Raw genomic sequence first — 19,304 nt, 5'->3', positions numbered from 1 at the left:
ATTTACATACCATAAAACTCAGTCTTGTAAATTATACAATTCGGTGGTTTTTAATGTATATTCACAAGTTTGTACATGTAATTTTTAAAAATTTTGTTAAATTTATTGTATTTATTGTTATTTAAAATTGTTTTTTGTTGTTGTTTCTCTCAGGTTCTCTATATAGTTATTTGGATAATTACAAATAATAATCACGTATTCTTTCGTTGGCTGGAACAATACTTTTCTTAATTATTGATATTTTGCTATATATCATAGGACTTTGGAAAGTCAAACTGATCTGGATTTAGTGTTCCACTTACTAAATGTATAGTGTGGGGCAAATTACTTGTGATTGTTGAGTTTCAATTTCTCCATTTGATAACAATAAGGAGCATTCTTAAATAGGCTTATTGAAAATGTTGAAGGAAACAATATAAAGTGCTTAACAAAGTGTTTCATATATGGTGATATTGATTTTTTTTCATGAATTTCTAAAGATCAATGCTGCCCAGGAAATAAAATGATGTGAAGATGATATACAAAAGAAGATTAGTGCCACTATTAAATTATATTCATATAAATATAGTTGTTGTTGAACAGTATCTTCTAGACATCCTTGAACTGGAATATATCTACCTTTTCTACATACATAGTTATTTTATTTTATTATGCTGCCTACCCCTAACTAGGATCCCATTTATGCCAGCTCAGAAAAATAGCTGTTTATATCATTAAAAAAATCTCCAGAGAACCTGCATTCTCTTTGCATGACTCACAGTGGTGCCTTACAGCCCTTACAGCCATAAATTCTTAATCTCCAAATTTGATACTTCCTACTGTACTTTTGGACTTTTCTCTTTGGTATAGTAATCTTTCATAACATGCAGCTATTGAGTTTGTTTTTGTTAGAGAAAGACTGTTAGACTATACTAATCATGTCTAAATCCTTTAAATATACCTCATTTGTGACATTCAAAAATAATGGGATAGCCCTGAGCAATTGTATATAGGTGCAAGACTTATCTAGGAGTAAAAGAGGTACGAGAATGCCTTAAAGTTAATTTTCTCATTAGGAAAAGATTCCAGCAGGCAGTCAATTGATCAAGAGAAACTGTTTAAACTTTTTATGATGCAGACACAATCAGATGGTTATTTTTAATACATACTTGAGCACAAACATTTTAGATTATTTGCAGGTTATTTGGGAATTTGCGAACATTTTACAGTTGTGAATGTATTTGAAATGGAGGAAATAAATAATTGAATAGAAAGTTTTAGTGTTTTGTAAATGCTGAGAAATGTTTTTTTTCTTTGTTAGACTGACCATCAGCAGTGGTATGAAATGATGATTTAGAGACAGGGTGAGTGAAATGTCTATTCTTGTCCCAAGTCAAGGCATTCACTGAAAAAATCGCTTCAGGCCATAACTCTGGCATGCCATGGGTTAAATAAAGGTCAACTCCAAGTGAAAAATAAAAATCAGTTGATCTTTTGGTGTTAAAGGGGCAAAATAGTTATCATTTTAGATGCTTTTAGTGCTCTTATAATTCAAGGATTTTGGATTTCTTTTTCCCTCAACTGAGAATTTTTAGGCCAGTGGTGTCCATAATGTATATGAGTGCCTGGGGGCATTTTGAAGGGGAAGAGAAGAAAATTTACCATATTTTAAAAAATGTTCTCACCTATACAGGCTCTTGCATGATATTTAATAACGCAGTGATGTGGCTAGCCCTCAGGGGTTTAGAGTGCTTTTTATATTTAAATTAATCATAACCATTTGGAACACAGATATCTGGAAAACTATGTTCTAAGCCCATCTTTGGCTCACTGTTTACTTCTGTAAAAAATATCTAAATATGGACTTATAATTACTTTTCAATATTTCCTCTTATTTGTCTCTGTTAAGAAGGTTGTGGTGGCAATTTGTCAGTCAATGGGAGCTCAAAACTCCATGTCTCTTTGGTTTTTAATCTTGGGCCCCATCACATTCTTTAGATAAGAGTGTTACCTGCCCACCAGGGTGTTGAAAAGATTGCCTATGCTGATTCATATGATGTAACTATCACATAGCAAACGCTCATTAAAGGTCAACCTGTATTAGGGTTAATATTATCCCTGCTCTGTATCTTCTTCAAAGAAAATACTGAAAGCAGCAAAAATCAAAAGGAGGATTATCCAATTATTTGGTTAATTCTGATACATACTAACAGCTGTGTAATAAGCGTGTGGTGATGTGTCTTTTGGGAGGTATGGATACTGGATGCATTATACTCACTGGTTGGAGTCTTTCTTGGATTACCTGTGCAACGCAGACAGTTGTCTAAAAATGATCTACCATAGCCAGGGAGATTAGGTAAGAGGTAGGCAGGTAGCATCTTTAATTCCCAGGACAAATCAGACTTGGTAGATTTCTACCATAATTAATTTGTTTGCAAGCTCAAAAGAATGGGTGAAGTTTCTGCATATCATTGCTGGAGACAATGACAAAGCACAGACTCTAACAAAAGTGGCACATGGTCCAGATTAAATGAGAAGAGTCCATCTTTTCCCCTTTTCTTGGTTGGAAGATGTTGATTGTTATTGTATCTGTTTGTATAGGCCAAAAAGAAAAACACCTAAGCTTGTGGGATAAAATTCTTTTCTTTTAAGTAAACTCTTCCTCTTAGCATGTAACACTGGTTGATTTTTTTCCTATTAAAAACTGATGCTTTACTGTGGGAAAAGTCTTCCTGTGACTGGTGATAAATGATTGTGAAAATAAAGGCTTATTGCAGCTTACACTAGACCAGCCAGAGAGCCTTGGAGTTAAAGAATTAGTAGTCCCTTTCAATGAGAATCAGCCTGAAATTATGTCCATTTATGCGACATGTGTTCTTATTTGCTCATTCATAGAAGAGTAGATTCTATCATTTTTTAAGTCGTAAGGGGCCTTACAAGCACAGCACACAGAAGGTGGTCAGTCAATATTTGCTGAATAAATGCATGAATGTATTTTAATGTCCCTCTCATTGTTGAAACCCTTTCCATTTTTTATATACTACAGAGAGTCATTTAGCCTGTGCTTGAACATTCCAACAGACTAAAAGCTTACAAAATTCAGAAACAGCCCTTTTCATTGGTGGATCACTCTAATTATTAGATCTTTTTCTTTCTTACTTTTTTTTTTTGAGCCAGATTTTATCACCATGTAATTTCCACCCTTAGGTTTTAGTTTGGTTTTATGGGAGAACATTAAAATAAATCTACTTCCTCTTTCACATGAAAGCTCATCACATATTTCAAGACAGCTATCATGTCCCCATAATTCTCTTTTTCTCCAAACTAAACTACCATTTTTCAGTTGATAGTGTTTCCAATTCCCTAACCATCCTTACTCTTCTTTTCTGTTTTTTTTTTTGTCAATGTTTCTACATACTTATTTCTTATCATTTCTGCATAATGAGTACTTTTTTAAATCAACTGTGGTAGCTTTTATATTTGCATTATTTTATTTAATTCCCAAACCAATCACATAAAGTAGTTTTTTTTTCAATGAAAGCACTGTGTCAAGGCCATCTAGCTAAGAGACACGATTTAGAGTCACGCTGTCTTTAAATAACCACCAAATCATGTGCAAGTATCTTATCCTTAATTTGCCTTAATTTTCTCATCAGTGAAATGGGGAGTATAATCATCCCTGCCTCCTAGAGCTGTGAATTAATATTCATATTAATTATGAGTTAATATTCATAAATCACTTAAAAAAGCATCTGGCCAATAAAAAGCATTGTAAATGTTTATAAAACAAGCAAAGCTAGTTTATGCTTTCACACTGTTCACAGTAAACCATACTCTCTCCCTATAATGTGTGTTTTTTTTAAGTGTGTTTGGTATGCACTTCAGTCTTAACTGAGAGGGTCTCTGGTATTTCTTACTGCTGGCCACAGTACATTTTGGAGGTACTGTACATCTACATCTTGGATGCTGCTTTGGTGAAGCATCATTTGTTTCTAGGGGGCAGAAGAAATGTCTTTCACTGAGATCTACTTCCTGTGGCACAGATTTGCATGTCATGGAACCCTACATCTTTTTATTTTCCTGAAGTTTATGAGAATGTGCAGCAACCCCTCATCTCATTTAGAACTCCACCTTCCTCATTCCACCATGTAGGCCATTGTTAAACTTAAAGAGGAGAAATGCTGCTTTTAGAGAAACAGACACTTCTTACCTTCCCTCTCTGTAAATTATCACAAATTCATCCCAAGTTCTCACCTTTGTTGTTTGCTTTGTTTTGTTTCTGTTGTAAAGGTCACAAAAAATGCTGTTTGGATACATTGAGTCTTTGGTCAACTGAAATCTCCAAATCTATTCTGTATAAATTATGGTGAACCTGGATATTTCCCAATTTACATCTATTTAAATTTTGAAAGCCAAAAAATATTGTGTATTTTCCACTTAAGTGAGTTTGGTCCATTATTCTAGCCTATCACACATTAATAACAATAGCAATTTATTGAGTCTATTATGTCTCCAGTACTGTTAGAGGTTTAAAGTATTAAATTGTTATTAATAATTTTTACTAAGTCAGTCAAAGATATCATATGTTTTCACTCATATGTGGATCTTCAGAAACTTAACAGAAGACCATGGGGGAAAGGAAGGGGATAGAAAATAGATACAAACAGAGAGGGAGGGAGGCAAACCACAAGAGACTCTTAAATACAGAGAACAACCTGAGGGTGGATGGGGCGGGGGAGGAAGGAAAATGGCTGATGGGCATTGAGGAGGGCATTTGTTGGGATGAGCACTGGGTGTTGTATGTAAACCAATTTGACAATAAATTATATTAAAAATATTATTAATAATTATTACTATATCATATTGTTATAAAATAATCAGGATAATAATAAGAGTTTTATTTTTAAATGCTGATTTTGCCATTCAATGAATGTTATTTCTCCCAACTTAGTTTTTTTCCCCATATGTGAGCAGCACCCATTCTATGTGTTTCTCTAAGTCAAATTAAATACGTTAAACAGCAATAGGGAATGAAGGTTCTGTGTCCACCATTACAAATGTTACTCAAGGTCGGTTTCCCAAGCTTCTGTGGTTTTGTCTTCAAAGGGCCCTACAAAATAGATATCTGAGGACTGAGAGCTATTTTTAATATATCAATAAGTGAAAATTTGGGGAAAAATTAGGCTCATGTTGAATTATTAATCAGCTCTCTTTGGGATTGATAGTTTTAGCAACTTTGCCTCCCTAATAACTGAGCTCACATAGATTTATTTTATCAGTGAACACATTATAAAAGACTTTGTAAGATGCTTTGCTGAAATTAAGAACTGATATTATATTATAATCCTCCTGACAATCACCTTAGGAAGATATGTCTCTAATTTTATTTTATAGAATGCTGTATTAGTTTCCTAGGGCTTTCATAACAAATTACCACACACACTGGGTGGCTTAAAACAACATAAAGTTATTCTCTTACAGTTCTGGAGGCCAGAAGTCCAAAATGAAGGTGTGAACAGGAATGGCTCCTTCTTGGAGACTCAGCTGGAGATTTCCATGTTTCTTCTCTCCTGGCACAACTCCAGTCGTTGCCTCTGTCATCACATTGAAGTCTTCCCTCTGTGTCTGTCTTGTCTGTGTCTCTTCTCCTCTTTCTAAAAGGACTCCAGACATATGGATCAAGGCCTCACCCTACTCCAAGATGACCTCATCTTAATGTGCAATTTAATTATATCTGCAAAGACCCTATTTCCAAATTAGGTCATATTTATAGTACCAGGGGTTAGGACTTCACATACTTTTTGGGGGGGAAGAGGAGAGGGGACACAATTCAACTCACAACAAAAAGAGAAAAGGAGAAATTACTAAAGTGACCAGGGCACACATACAGAATATGAACCCAATGCTTTTGTCATCACACACTACTCTTTTGTTTCCAGCTCCCAGTCTCTTAGTGAATATTGCACTTTATTTTTTGTGTCTTCAAAGACTAGCTGCTTAATAATTTGCTGTAGAATTTCATGGGGACTAAAAATAAAGCTCGCTAATTCTTGGTGTCCAAATCTATTATTTCCCATTTTTATTAAGTTGTTCTCAACATTAACTTCGGTTCCTCAAATACTTTTCTTGTTTCCAAGCTCATATAATTGCTCTGGACAATTTATTTAGATTGGTTTGCTGATTTCTTATTACCCACTCTCCTATATTGGGCTTCAATTTCATTTTGATGATTGTTCTATATACTCTAGTTTAAAGCATAATTAGTTCTGCTTTTCTGTGTGCATATGCATTGTTCCTGGGCTGTAGTTTGTCATAGAAATCACTGGTCTTTTCTTATATCCACCTTCCCTTTACAGTTCTTCTGTTGCCTTCCAGTAAGGGTTGGCAGTTCCCTTTACAGTTCTTACTGTTCCAGTAAGGGTTGGCAGTTCCAAGCAGAGCACAAATTACCAAGTACACAGCCAAATTTAATCAGTTAACCAACCAGCCAATTAATAATTATTGGATTCCTATTATGTGCAAGAGCTGTGTGAGACTGGATGTTATAACAACGTAAGAAAGAACACAAAAGAAATCTTGCCTTTGAGGAGCTTGTAATCTAGTATGGGGAGTACAACAGAGTAAACAGGCAATTGCAATAGTATATGGTAACTGCTATGAAAATAATTGGGCAAAGATGTTCCCTGTGTGCAAGAGGAATACCTTACCCATATTTGAAATAATTGCTAGCACCACACTTTTGTAATTAGTTATATTTTCTCATATATCGTTCTCTTATTATTCTAACTTACTATCTACTTTTACATATCTCCACTGTGCCTAGGATGAGAACTCACATTTTGCAGCCAATGTATTTTTTTTTCCTTACGATAATGTGCAACATATTAATCCAATAAGAACAGTATTATTAGAGTTAACAACATTAACCTCTTTTTTTTTTTTTGCAGATTCATATCAATGATATAGTTCTCTAGAAAAAAAAATCAGAAAAGAAAAGGTTGGTATGATATCTTACAAATGCTTAAACCAGAGTTTATCTCATAAAGACTATTTAAAGATATGTTAGAGCATTAATTCTAAATTCCCTGGGGTGCATTTGTTTAATCCAGACACTTCACATTATTACAATGTCATATATGGTGCAAGATTTTATAGAGACTAGAAAAAAAAAGATGTTTTTCCAGATACATTGAACAGTAATATGGATGGCCATTAGCTACACATTCAGTTCCTCTAGCAGCTTCCTCGTTTTACTTTCATGGCTTTTTAAGAGGTTACTTCTAGGACAGCACTGCTCTTCAGTCTGCAATAGTTCAAGTCAGAAGCTGAGTGAGGGAAATGCGGTATCCATTGTGGTCTGTTTTTCTATGTGACAGTTGTTCCTATTTTGTGTTTGTTTCTCCTTTAATAAGGATACAACTTTCATCTAGGGAGATGTATGGATCACTTGTTAGTGCACTTAAATGCACTAAGGCACTCCATCAGCTGGAAATTGTGACTTGTAGTTGAATTATTTTTGCACAGCGAATGGTTTTCCTTTTGACATATTTTAATATACTTGCACACTGAGAGCAAGAGTGGGTGAACAGAAAACAGACTGTTTTATTAACCCAGCAGTCACCTTTGAGGTTTGTACATGTCCACTTTTTTTCTTGCCTTTGTACATAATCCCAAGAGGCTGGTACCTGGCTTTGCTCAGAATAACAAAGTCAGGCACAAATCTCCAAACACAATTGTTAGCTGAATGCCAACTGTTTCTTCTCATCTTTTTTTTTTTTTAACTTGAGCATTAAGAATTGTATCTTTATGGGTGAACCTTAACCATTAAAGAATGAGTTTGTTTTCCTATTTCAGATGCTCTCCCTATCGTTTACTAGATTTATTTCACAATATATAATCTTAGGTGATAAAAGAAAATATTTTTTGCATGTTTTTTGCAGAGATCCTTTTTTTCCCACATCCATTAATAGTGAGAAGAAAAGAAGACAAATATGTTACAAGCTCTAACGGGACTCCAATTTCAACAGAAAGAACAATTTGGAGAAAAGGAGAGGAGACTTCAACTCAGCCAGGAATCCAGGGCCCAGCGTACACAGTTCCACATGCAATTTTCATGCAAACCAATGTTTCAGAGACTCTTCTCAGTAAGACCAGAAATTTCTTCAAGTCAATTACCATCTTTTTCTAAGGTATGCATCTGTATATATATATACATATATATATATACATACATATATACATATATATATACATATATATACATATATATATAAATTATGGCTATAATTTCTAAGTAAATACAGTAGGTAATCACATCTAAAATCCATACATTTTAATTTTACTCAAAAGTAATAAAAATCCATACCCTTCTCCCAGCTCCCAGTAAGTGGCTCATTTAAAAGTATGTAAATATTATAGCGACAAAGCATTCAAGTGCATAATTTTCTCTTTCATATCATCATCATTATCAATATCATCATCGTGATAATAAGACCAGTTGATATCTTTGAGCCTTTTATATATTACAAAGAAGTTTCATATCATCTCATTTGATATGAAACCAAACCAATCAATGAGGTGTGCCTTATGAATAGAAACATTACTAAGAATGATAAGCCTTTGTGAGACACCTGGGTGGCTTAGTCGGTTAAGTGTCTGACTCTGGGTTTCGGCTCAGGTCACGATCTCACACTTCATGAGTTCAAGCCCTGCATCTGGCTCTGCATTGATAGTCCAGAGCCTGCTTGAGATTCTCTCTCTCCCTTTCTCTCTGCCCACCCCCGCTTGCTTGCTAGCTCTCAAAAATAAATAAATAAACTTAAAAAAAAAGAATGATAAACTCTCTAAAAGCATTCCAAGACTTCTAAAATACAACTGAGTGGTATGGTAGAGAGAAAGCATGACATCTTTGAGTTAGAATTCTGAGTCTGCATTGTTAATTCTCTGATATTGGGCTTCTAAAGCATTGCTTTGTTGAATTGTTCAATATGAGAGATAATAATTTTGCCAAAAGTGGTTATGGAGTTTGACTGGAGATTACTTTAGTAATGAAGATTACTAAATTTTAGTGTGTAAAGGTAGCAAATGTATTATAGATGGGATTTTTTTTGCAGGGGAGTAGGTTAGAGAACATAACTTTGAAGGTTAACACCATGAGTGTATGACCCTAAGGCTAGGAACCCATTCAAGGGAAAACACCTAGTAGATGGCAGAGGCAAGATTGGAATCCATTTGTTTTTCTGCGTGCCAGTACATATCTAGAATTCAGTTTCATTTAAATACCATATTTTGAGCCACTACCTTTGACCGAGTTCTTGATCTATAATTATAAGATACAAATAAGAGATCTGACTATAAAAATTTTATAATGTAGAAGGGTAAATAAATAAACACATTTGAAAAAATACTGTACATACATGTGGTGCATTTGTACTTGTACATGGGTTCAGTGGTTTCATGGAAGGCTTTATTATTGTGAGGCATTTAAGTTAGACCTAGAAGAATTGCTGCATCCATTTTTGGGGAATACTTATATTGACTATATTTGCTTTAGCTTTCATATTAAGCCTATTCTTTAGAAAATACGACTATCGCATGAACCTCTTGTAAACTTTCAACCATGAATTCTTATTTATTGTAAATTAAGCTTTCAAAAGTTATTGCTTTTTGGGGTCATGGATATCTTTTGTTTATAATTATTTCTGCCTTTATTACATTTTTTTATAGTCCTTCTAACTTTATTTATTTATTTAAAAAAAATTTTTTTTCAACGTTTATTTATTTTTGGGACAGAGAGAGACAGAGCATGAACGGGGGAGGGGCAGAGAGAGAGGGAGACACAGAATCGGAAACTGGCTCCAGGCTCTGAGCCATCAGCCCAGAGCCTGACGCAGGGCTCGAACTCCCGGACAGCGAGATCGTGACCTGGCTGAAGTCGGACGCTTAACCGACTGTGCCACCCAGGCGCCCCCCTTCTAACTTTATTTAGTAAAATGTGTTTAGGCAGGAATGCCTTTTTAAATTTTTTGCTTAAGTTTTAATTTTTTTTTAATTGAAGTATAGTTGATACACAATATTACATTAGTTTCAGGTGTGCAGCATAGTGATTTAACAAGACTATATGCCATGCTATGCTCACTACAAATACATCCGCCATCTGTCACAATACAATGCTATTATACTACCAGTGGCTATATTCCCTATACTGTACCTTAAAAAAATTTTTTTTTATGTTTTTATTTTAGTTTTGAGAGAGACAGAGTCAAGCAGGGGAGGGGCAGAGAGAGAGGGAGACACAGAATCTGAAGCAGGCTCCAGGCTCTGAGCTGTCAGCACAGAGCCTGACATGGGGCTCGAACTCAGGAGCAGTGAGATCATGACCTGAGCTGAATGGAGTCGGAGGCTTAGCCTGCTGAGCCACCCAGGTGCTTCCCTATGCTGTACCTTTTATCCCTGTGACTTACTCATTCCATATGTGGAAGCCTGTATATTCTATACCACCTTTACCCATTTTGCCCATGCCCCTACACCTCTCATCTCTCTTCCTAAGCAGGCATACTTTTCATGGAAAAACCACTTAACAGTGAGTGCTACAATCTTTGTCTTCTTAGAATCATCATCATATCCTCCTTACATCCTCATTATCAGAACAATAAAATCTTAGTCCTTTTTAGCAAGTGCTATGGGGACAACCATCATGCTAAGAACTTCAAGTACATTATTCCTAGTTTCTTAATAATCCAGTAGAGTAGTTGTAAGCCCCATTGTGTAGAAAATGAACTGAAGCTCAGAGATTTTTAAGAAGTTAGTTCAGAAGATCGCAATCAGCAAGAATGTTTTTGTTCTATGACCATGGCAATGTTGACACTTATTATTTGTCCACCTAGTTGGAGTTTATCAGTTTCTCACTAGCTTTATTAGTGAGAATTCAGATGATTTCCAGTACGAATAGCCCATTTGGAAGCAGATTAAGCCGCCAAAAGAATTTGTTGGTTTCTAATACTAGGAAGGACAGCTGATATCAGGGGTGACTGGAACCAGGACTTCAAATATGTTAAGAATGTGTTTATCTCTCCTCTGTGCTTTTCTCTGCATATTGTCTTTGTTCTCAGACCAGCTCCTTCTTGCAGCAGACTGGGTAGGCTTCATTCCCTCCAGGCTCACACTCTCACAACTTGCTACCCAGGAAAAGGGGGGCTTATGTTAATTAGCTCCAGTGTGAAAATTTCAGATAAAGACTTACTGGGATCACAGCTCCATCCCTTGGTCTGGTCATTTAGGGGGGAAGTGAGTGCTATGCTCAGTTTCTATTAGGCAGGTGTTCACTTCTGTGGCTGTGGGGAAAGATAGAAGGGATAGTGCTTTATTTCAATATCAGCACTCTGGGGGTACTCTACAGATATGACCTCCAGAAAACTATTTGGAGGTAGTCCCAATTTTTGCCTCTTAACACAGGCCATCATGGTATCTGCTCTCAGTGTCTTAATTAATTTTCTACCAGTGACACCCCAAACTGATATGACATAATAAATCATACCTGCAGGATGGAAAGTTTTTGTCCAATTTTGCCCATTAAGCTAAAGTATGTCAAGTTTGTTATGAACATTTGAAGTTGGTTTTAATATTTTTCTAGATCTTAATATTTTGTTATTTATCTAAGGTAGAAAATTTTGTCTCTGACTGGGAACTGGATCAGCCTCTAAAATTAAAAGAAATGAAAATCAGTACATAATGGATAGTTTCCAGACTCTGCAGAAGTGATATGTGGACAGACATGCCTTATCCAATGGGACCATTTGGTCAACTCTGTCTTTGGTTAGCATATGCCAGCATCTCAGAACCTGATCAGTACTATGTGATATGGTAAAAATTAAATTTCTGGGTTGAAAAAGCTGAGGATCAGAATATGGTTTGACTTTATGAAGGATGCCACCTCTGAAACTCTGTTTGAAATCATCAGCCCCCTCATTCTTTTGACTCAGGCAGGGTGCTACTGTAAAAGATTATAAACTTTAGAGACACATAGTGTGCTAAATACATTTTAGATACTATGTTATGAGACTTCTTAACACATTGTAAGATACGTTTCAATAAATATTTATTAATTTATTTTTAAGAATGAAATTTGGCCGTTTTAGAGTATGTAAAATACTTTATTTTTTTAGAGTATGTAAAATTCTTTAAAATGGAAAAATATTTCTTTCTAAGCACTATCATGTGCCAGCCCTGCGTGGAATGTTAATGGACAGACTCTATGTGGAAGCTCTATCCTCTTGAAGTATCTAATTTCATTCTGTTGATAAAATGTAGAAGGGATAAAAATTATGAGAAAAATGTAGTCCGTTTCTTTTCTATAACAGTTTCAAATTTTTCTTGAATTCCCCCACTGCCCTCCCAATACTCATACCTTACTGGGAGACAGGTGGATAAGAGATGGGTCAGAGGAGATAGCAATTAGGGAGTGGAAAATGGGAGAACAATTTAACCTTTTAGTTAAATGTATTTCAAACCTTTTAGTTTAAAATGATTGCTTTCAGGTTAAATCTGCCTGTTTTTGGCAAATACTGTCTTTCATGGGTATGAAGCTTATGTGTCTATATGTCCTCTACCATGCTTCCTGTTGGCTTGCACTGCTAGGTCTGTGGCTAATGGGATTCATGACCTGTCCCCTTGGCAGAGGCAGGGTCAATGGTTAACGCCAGTCGACCTTAACCTCAGTCACAGAGCCCAAGCTGGACCACCTCATATCACTTCTTAACCACTGGGGGCTTGCAGGAATATTTGTTAAGTCACCATTTCTGATATGCTGAGGTCACTCAACACTCAGAGTTCTAAATGGAAAACAGACCAAATGCTCCTCTCATTCATGTTTCTTCTTCTCCCTTTTGGGGCTTCTGTTCTTTGCAGACCCTCCAGTACATACACACTAATGACTTTGACCCAGAACAGGGAATTAGGACCTTCATGTCTAGACAGACTTGTTTCCCTTTGTCTTCTTTCTACATTTTTCTCTTTTTTTATTTTCTTTTTTCTTTTTTTTTTTGGAGGAAACATTACTTCTCCCTGCTATGAACTTCAAAAGTTCCTTTTTCAAGTTGACATTTACCTTTACTTTTCTCTGGGACCATGAGCAGAAGGGCAAGGAGTTGGAATGCAGAAAAGGAAAATATACAAGAGGTATATATCAAGGATATTAATCCTGAGATGGGGGTAAAATTTACAGAACAAGAGAAGGTAATAAAAAAAAAAAAGAAAACAATCACAGAATCAGTTGCTAAATATTCCATGCTTAGATAAAATTTTCTAGTTGTACTTCGGGTGTTCTAAATTTGTCAGATAACCTGTAGAATTTGGGTATCTCCTCTAGATGAATCTCATTTACATTTATGCTGAAAAACCTTTTGAAGTTATCTATTTCAAAGACCTCTTAACAACACTAGCTTCAAAAAAAAGCAAAGACTTACAAAGGAAATAATGTCAAGTGTCCTTTGTATTACACCTTACATACTTTAAAAGTCTCTCTGTCTCTAGTGTTGATAAAAGGGAAATTACAGAAGCTATAGAGCTAATATACATAAAGTGACAACTATGCATTGTCTAGAAAAGTTTTTTTTTTTAAATCAGCATAAAGACATTTTCCTCCTAAAGTTCCATTTTGTTATAAATATGAGGAAAGCATGGTTCAGACCTGAGCAAATGTAGCTACTACTATCTGATAATGAGTGATGGATGAATGAAATGGTAGCAGGGGCTTAACTTTCATCCAAGTTATGATCATCTTCATGATCAAGAAGCCTAAAGAAGACACCTAATCCCCATTGTGTTTTCTGAATAATACATTATTCATTATTATACATCTGAGACTCATAGCATCTAATACCCTGTGAAATAGCTTTATAGCCCAAGAGTTTACTAATGGAGGAAAATGGCTCACTGAAACCAAGGGGTGCAAGAGTGGGAATCATCTGTTTCCTTACAGTCTTCAAGTATAAGACAGTCTTTCACTGTGACTCTTATTAATCAATACCCACTTTTCAGGTTCTGTCTTGATTTTAGGTAATGAAGCAGAGAGAATTATACACCCTTTGGGGTTACATATTGTGGCCTCCAAAGATGTTATAATATTAATGTTCTTCTTCACTGATTGGCTTATAATTTTAGCATAATTTCTTTTTACCTATCTTGAAAATTGGTCGCCTTTAACTTTATAATCTTCCTCCATAAATGTGAAGACTGTTGTCCATTTTCAATTTTTCCTTGTCTCTTTTTTTTGAGGCTTTTAATAAATTATTATGACTAACAGCCACCTTTTCAAAGTTCTCATGGTTACTTGAAAATACATCATGGGAATTGACCAAAAAAAATCATTAAAGGTCAAAAATAACATGCACCCAGCAGATAACTTTGTTTTGCTAATTTTTAGTGGCAATGCTACTGTCTTCATTTTCAATTATTTTTTAAAATATGTAGGTGCAGATATATACATGCTAATTATTTCTATTAGCTTCCAGTAGTTGAATAATGGTATCTTTTTGTGTTAACTGATCCTATGGGTGAAATTTCAAACATAAATGAGAAAGGCAGAAATAGTATACATCTCCACTTCCAATTACGTTTAAAATATTAATCTATAACCATACAAGCTGAGATTCAGTGCAAGATTTAAGGAGATGTCTTGGGGTTTTGTTAATTGTTTTATCTCTCTAGATTCAATAGTTCTCAATCTCTCTGGCTTTTCTTTCAACTTTCTTCTGTTTAAATTCAAGGGACTGTCTGTCCACAACTTTTTTGAGACTTCTCCAGTCTGATTACACACTGTGTAAGCAGCAGTTTGGGCAGATACACTTTTCACTTGCTAGTGGAGATAAAACTAGCTTTCCTTCTCTTGTTTGGCTCCTAGTTACAACACTTTCCCTTAGTCAATTGGAGACCCATCTATTCCCTTGGGGCTCCAAATGTTCCCTCCTGCTTTCTTAGACATGTTCCATCTTGTCACCCTCCCTTAAATTGTTCCACCACATTCCAGGCACTTGTTCTCACCATATGCTGTTTTATTTTCTATACAGCTTTTCAAAGTATCTGAAAATAACTAACCTTTCATGTTGAAGGGTTTGGGTGTTGTTTACTTGTTTATTGATTGTTTGGCTCAACCACTGAAAATGTAAGCTTCATGGGAGAAAGGATCTTGTCTATCTTGAAGATGCAGCTCTGAGGACTAGAACTGAGTAGGTGCTTATCAATATATTTGTTTGATAAAGGATTTTCCTTAAAACTCTGCTTTGGGGGTTACTTTTGGGGGGAGGATGACTTTTCCCACTATCCCCAGGCTAATTAATCCACTACCATGTTTTCAATAAATGTAAATGCTTTAATCTACACAGGTTATAGCTGACATCCTCTGAGCCTACAACCAAATATCCTGCTTCTTTTACCTGGATGTCTTTCAAACTCAATATGGCCCAAATTAGATTAGTAATCTAGTGGCTCCCAGTGCCTTCACAAATAAAACAAAACAAAGACCCTGCTCATCGCTCAGTGTTTTGTACTTCATAACTGGAATACTTATCCATGCTCTTGCTCAATCCTTAAAACTGGGCTCATCTTGGGGTGCCTGTGTGGCTCAGTCGGTTAAGTGTCCGACTTCTGCTCAGGTCATGATCTCATGGTTTGTGAGTCCAAGCCCTGTGTCGGGCTCTGTGCTGAAGGCTCGGAGCCTGGAGCCTGTTTCAGATTCTGTGTCTCCTTCTTTCTCTGCCCCTCCCCCATTTGTGAACTGTCTCTCTCTTTCAAAAATAAATAAATGTAAAAAGGAAAAACAAAAAGCAAAACAAAAACAAAAACGGGGTTCATCCTTTCAACCCAGTTGTCTCTGTTGTTGCAAATTCTTATTGAGTTTCCCTCATACTGTTGAGTTTACCTTATAAATAGTTCTCAAATCTATCCACTTTACTCTACTGCTGCTGCCATTACCCTAGTCAAGTTAATTATCTTTTCTCATGTATTTGACTATAATGCTCCCTACTGATGTCCTAACTGCCTGTCTTGTTTCCATCCAATCTTTCCAGCCATGTATCCCTAAGGATCTTTCACCCTGTAAATGTGACTGTAGTATCCTTTTCCCAAATAAGCAAACACACCAACAAAAGCTTTTCAGTGGATTCCCATTCCCTTTCAGATAAAGTTTAACCTACTTAAGTTGCTTAGAGCAGGTTGTGTCCTGACTCCTCATGTCTTTCTTTGAGTACTCAGAAAAGTGAATGATTGATCTTTAGGCAATTTCCCTTACATTATACTTTCCTCAGCTGGACTATAGCTAGAAGCAAATTTAAGATTATATTCTCCAATAAGAACTTTGTGCCCTGTTTTTCCATATTAATGATTGAGAATGGAATATTAAACTTTGAAACAGAGGAATGTGTTAGGATTAACATCTGAAGATCAAAAATATATTCCTTAAGATTAAAATACACAAAAAGTGTTACTAGCAACAAAGCTTAGAATTTTCTTTGGGAATCATCTTTGGATCTGCTCCAACACATGAACAAATGTTTCATTGAATCACAGTTTTCAGACATTGCTGAGTGGCCAAATTATTTTGGTCTAGAAAATTTTCAAAGCACTTATTACTTGTGTCCAATTATAGCCATAGAAATGTATCAATAACACCCTCAAGCATTTTCTAATTCTGAGGTATCATCTATTTCCTGTGAATAATTTACAGTATATTCATATTGTCCCCCATCCCCACCCCCAAGCTTTTTTCTGCAATGAATGCTATTTTAAAAGTAAAAATTCCTTTGCTGGTTCTTGTGAACAAAAACACTCCTCCTTTTTCTTTAACCAATTATTTGTATAGTCAGTCAGGTCTGCCATTGGGGCAAATAGTTTAAATATTTTAAAAACTGTAATCCTTGAATTGTGTAAAGTGTGAAAGATACATAGTGTATGTTAAACTTATTTAAAATGGTTACTTTCTAATTCTACTTTCCTTTTTTTTTTCTTCCATTACAGTTGGAGCATATTGCAATTGCCTTCTTTCACTGTTATTAACTTTTTCCCTTTCATCAGAAAAAAGATCTTGCTTTCTTTGATTCCCTTAACTGATATTTTAAAAGAACTCTTCCCTCTCTTGCTGTCTCTCAGGCAAGTCCCATCTCAATTGTACTTTGTTATTCATTATCAGTCTTTGTGTCCATTCTCTTATCCCAGCTTAGTTTTTTTTTTTCTTTTCCTTTTTCTTTTTCTTTTCCTTTTTTGGGGGGGATGTGGGAGAGGTAGAAGTAGGGGGCACGCACTGGTGTTGGGAGTCTCCTATCATTTCAGGCCTTAAGCAAATGAATTCATTTCAAATGGAAATTGCATTTTACATCAAAAAGTTAAAGTTTCCTTGTCTTAATAAATTAGAGCCTTCTATAACACATACTCACCTAAAGAAATTTTAGAATAGGACTTCCAAATAACTAATAACTGGAAAATTCTGATCTTGGGCTGTAGTCACTGAAGATAAGGAAAGACATCTGTGTCAGTACCCCAGCTGGCTTTTACACAGACATTTCAGACTCAGTGTGCTCCTGCTCTTTCTTTTATCTATGCCCATCTGCTTGTATGGTGTGTTCCCACCCTAACATATTTTCAGACCCTTGCCATAGGGCAGAAGTGCCTAGCAATTATTTGTTGAGATAGATAGCCCACATAATACTGTAAGTGACATCTGTTCTGTAGGAAATCCTTCCCTTGTGGCAGCAGTGTCATATTGGCAGCTCATAGGAATATCAAAATTGACATACAGGAACAATTGAATGTTTCATCTTATCCTGAATTCTCACTCAGAGAGCATCCAATACCAGATGCTTTAGAGGGCCCTGTAACCCCCTGACTCTTTCTCTTGTTCTCTCTACACCTATGGTAATTGGCAATACTACACTATGGGGAAAATTTCTTCCTGACCCCAGCTGGTAACCAAATTATGCCCTAAAGCGTGAAGATTGGCATATTTTAAGTTTATTGTAGCTAAGATGGTGAAAAAAGAGATGTTTTTCATATTAATGTGCTTACCAGATTGACCTAAATAATAGCTTGAATAGTAAATTCCACAAATCACTCTTAATAACTTATTATTTGGCAAAATTACAATGACAGATGAACATTTTAATCTTTTAAGAGTGTTGATCCCCATGTTTGGCAATTGGTTCTTCTTCTTCACATTATTTCAAACTGTTGGTAAGAAAATTCCATAATGGTTCAAGATTTGAATCTTTGTATAAAAGTGTATTTGATAAAATATTAATTCATTCTGAGTAAACTCTGAATTTGTTGCTTTTTAGCTGTTTGATGGTAAGAAGGCAGGCAGAATTTAGAGCCAAAAATTGGGAGCAATAATGGCTCTATTCATTATTAGAGCCATCATTGGCAAGTTGAAAATGCAATATGCAAGGTAGGTTCTGAATAAATTCACACTTAATTCAATTTCCCAAACAATCTACATTGGTGGTGTTACCCTCTTCAGTGATTTCAGAATACCGTGACAAACTTAGACTGAAAAAAGTTAGAATGGTATAATTGTGAAAGTCTTTTAAAATTAGAATTAAAATTAATCTACTCAATTACATAATTGGGGCAACCCATTTAATTATGTTTAAGTAAGACTTAAACATTTGGTATAAGTAGTAAACTACTCTTTTACCTCTTTATAATTCTGTAGGTTAGCAATATAGGCTAGATTCATTTTAGTGGTTCTTCTTTTGCTGTTCAGTTGACTTACTATCGCGATTATCCTGGGGATTGATGGTCTAATATAGCCTCCCCCAGAAGTCTGGTTTTGGTGTTGACTGTCTGCTGGCCATTTGTCTGTAGAATAACTTGATTTCTTCATATGTAGCAGTATTCTAAAAGCAAGAAGAAAGGGGGCTAGCCTTAATGAGGAAATTATTTTATACTTCTGCTTGCATGTTGTCCTATTGGGCCAGACTCATGGTTAAGTCCAGAGTCGATGTAGAAGACCATAAAATGGAGCAGATACAGAGAGGTTTTTCTTCTCTTTCTTTTTTTTTTTTTTATTTTTTTTGGATGCTTCAACTGTAATAATCTACCACATATTGCTGCCATATTGCTGGTAGAAACTTATCTTTCTGATTCCTTAACACAATACATCCATTACTGGAATATTGTGCTAAATTCTGTAAATCTGCAAGAGAATTGTGTAAATAATGTAAAGATCAATAAAACTAATTCCTCTTTCTATACATTTTAAATACAAGTCCTTTGTCAAATTTTATCCCAGCCTATAGTTTGTCTTTTTATCTTTTTAAAAAGATCTTTGACAGAGC

The 19,304-nt window shown here is 35.4% G+C and overlaps 1 protein-coding gene across 11 annotated transcripts in view; it reads left to right on the top strand.

The window, feature by feature from the left end:
- The window catches only part of TFEC (transcription factor EC), a 189,561-nt gene that overhangs the window by 42,250 nt on the left and 128,007 nt on the right, over positions 1-19,304 (top strand). For all 11 annotated transcript variants that reach the window (XR_007150364.1, XR_007150363.1, XR_007150362.1 and 8 more), the window contains 2 exons: positions 6,927-6,976; positions 7,920-8,168. Coding sequence is in view for 1 of the 11 variants with exons in the window: in XM_047850117.1 (XP_047706073.1) it covers positions 7,971-8,168 (198 nt within the window). In the remaining 10 variants the exon portion in view is untranslated. The remainder of the gene's footprint in view (positions 1-6,926; positions 6,977-7,919; positions 8,169-19,304) is intronic.

Source organism: Prionailurus viverrinus, chromosome A2, assembly GCF_022837055.1.
Source record: "Prionailurus viverrinus isolate Anna chromosome A2, UM_Priviv_1.0, whole genome shotgun sequence".
NCBI lineage: Eukaryota > Metazoa > Chordata > Mammalia > Carnivora > Felidae > Prionailurus > Prionailurus viverrinus.
The sequence above is the reverse complement of the archived record's forward strand: the minus strand, read 5'-3'. Positions and strand labels throughout refer to the sequence as shown.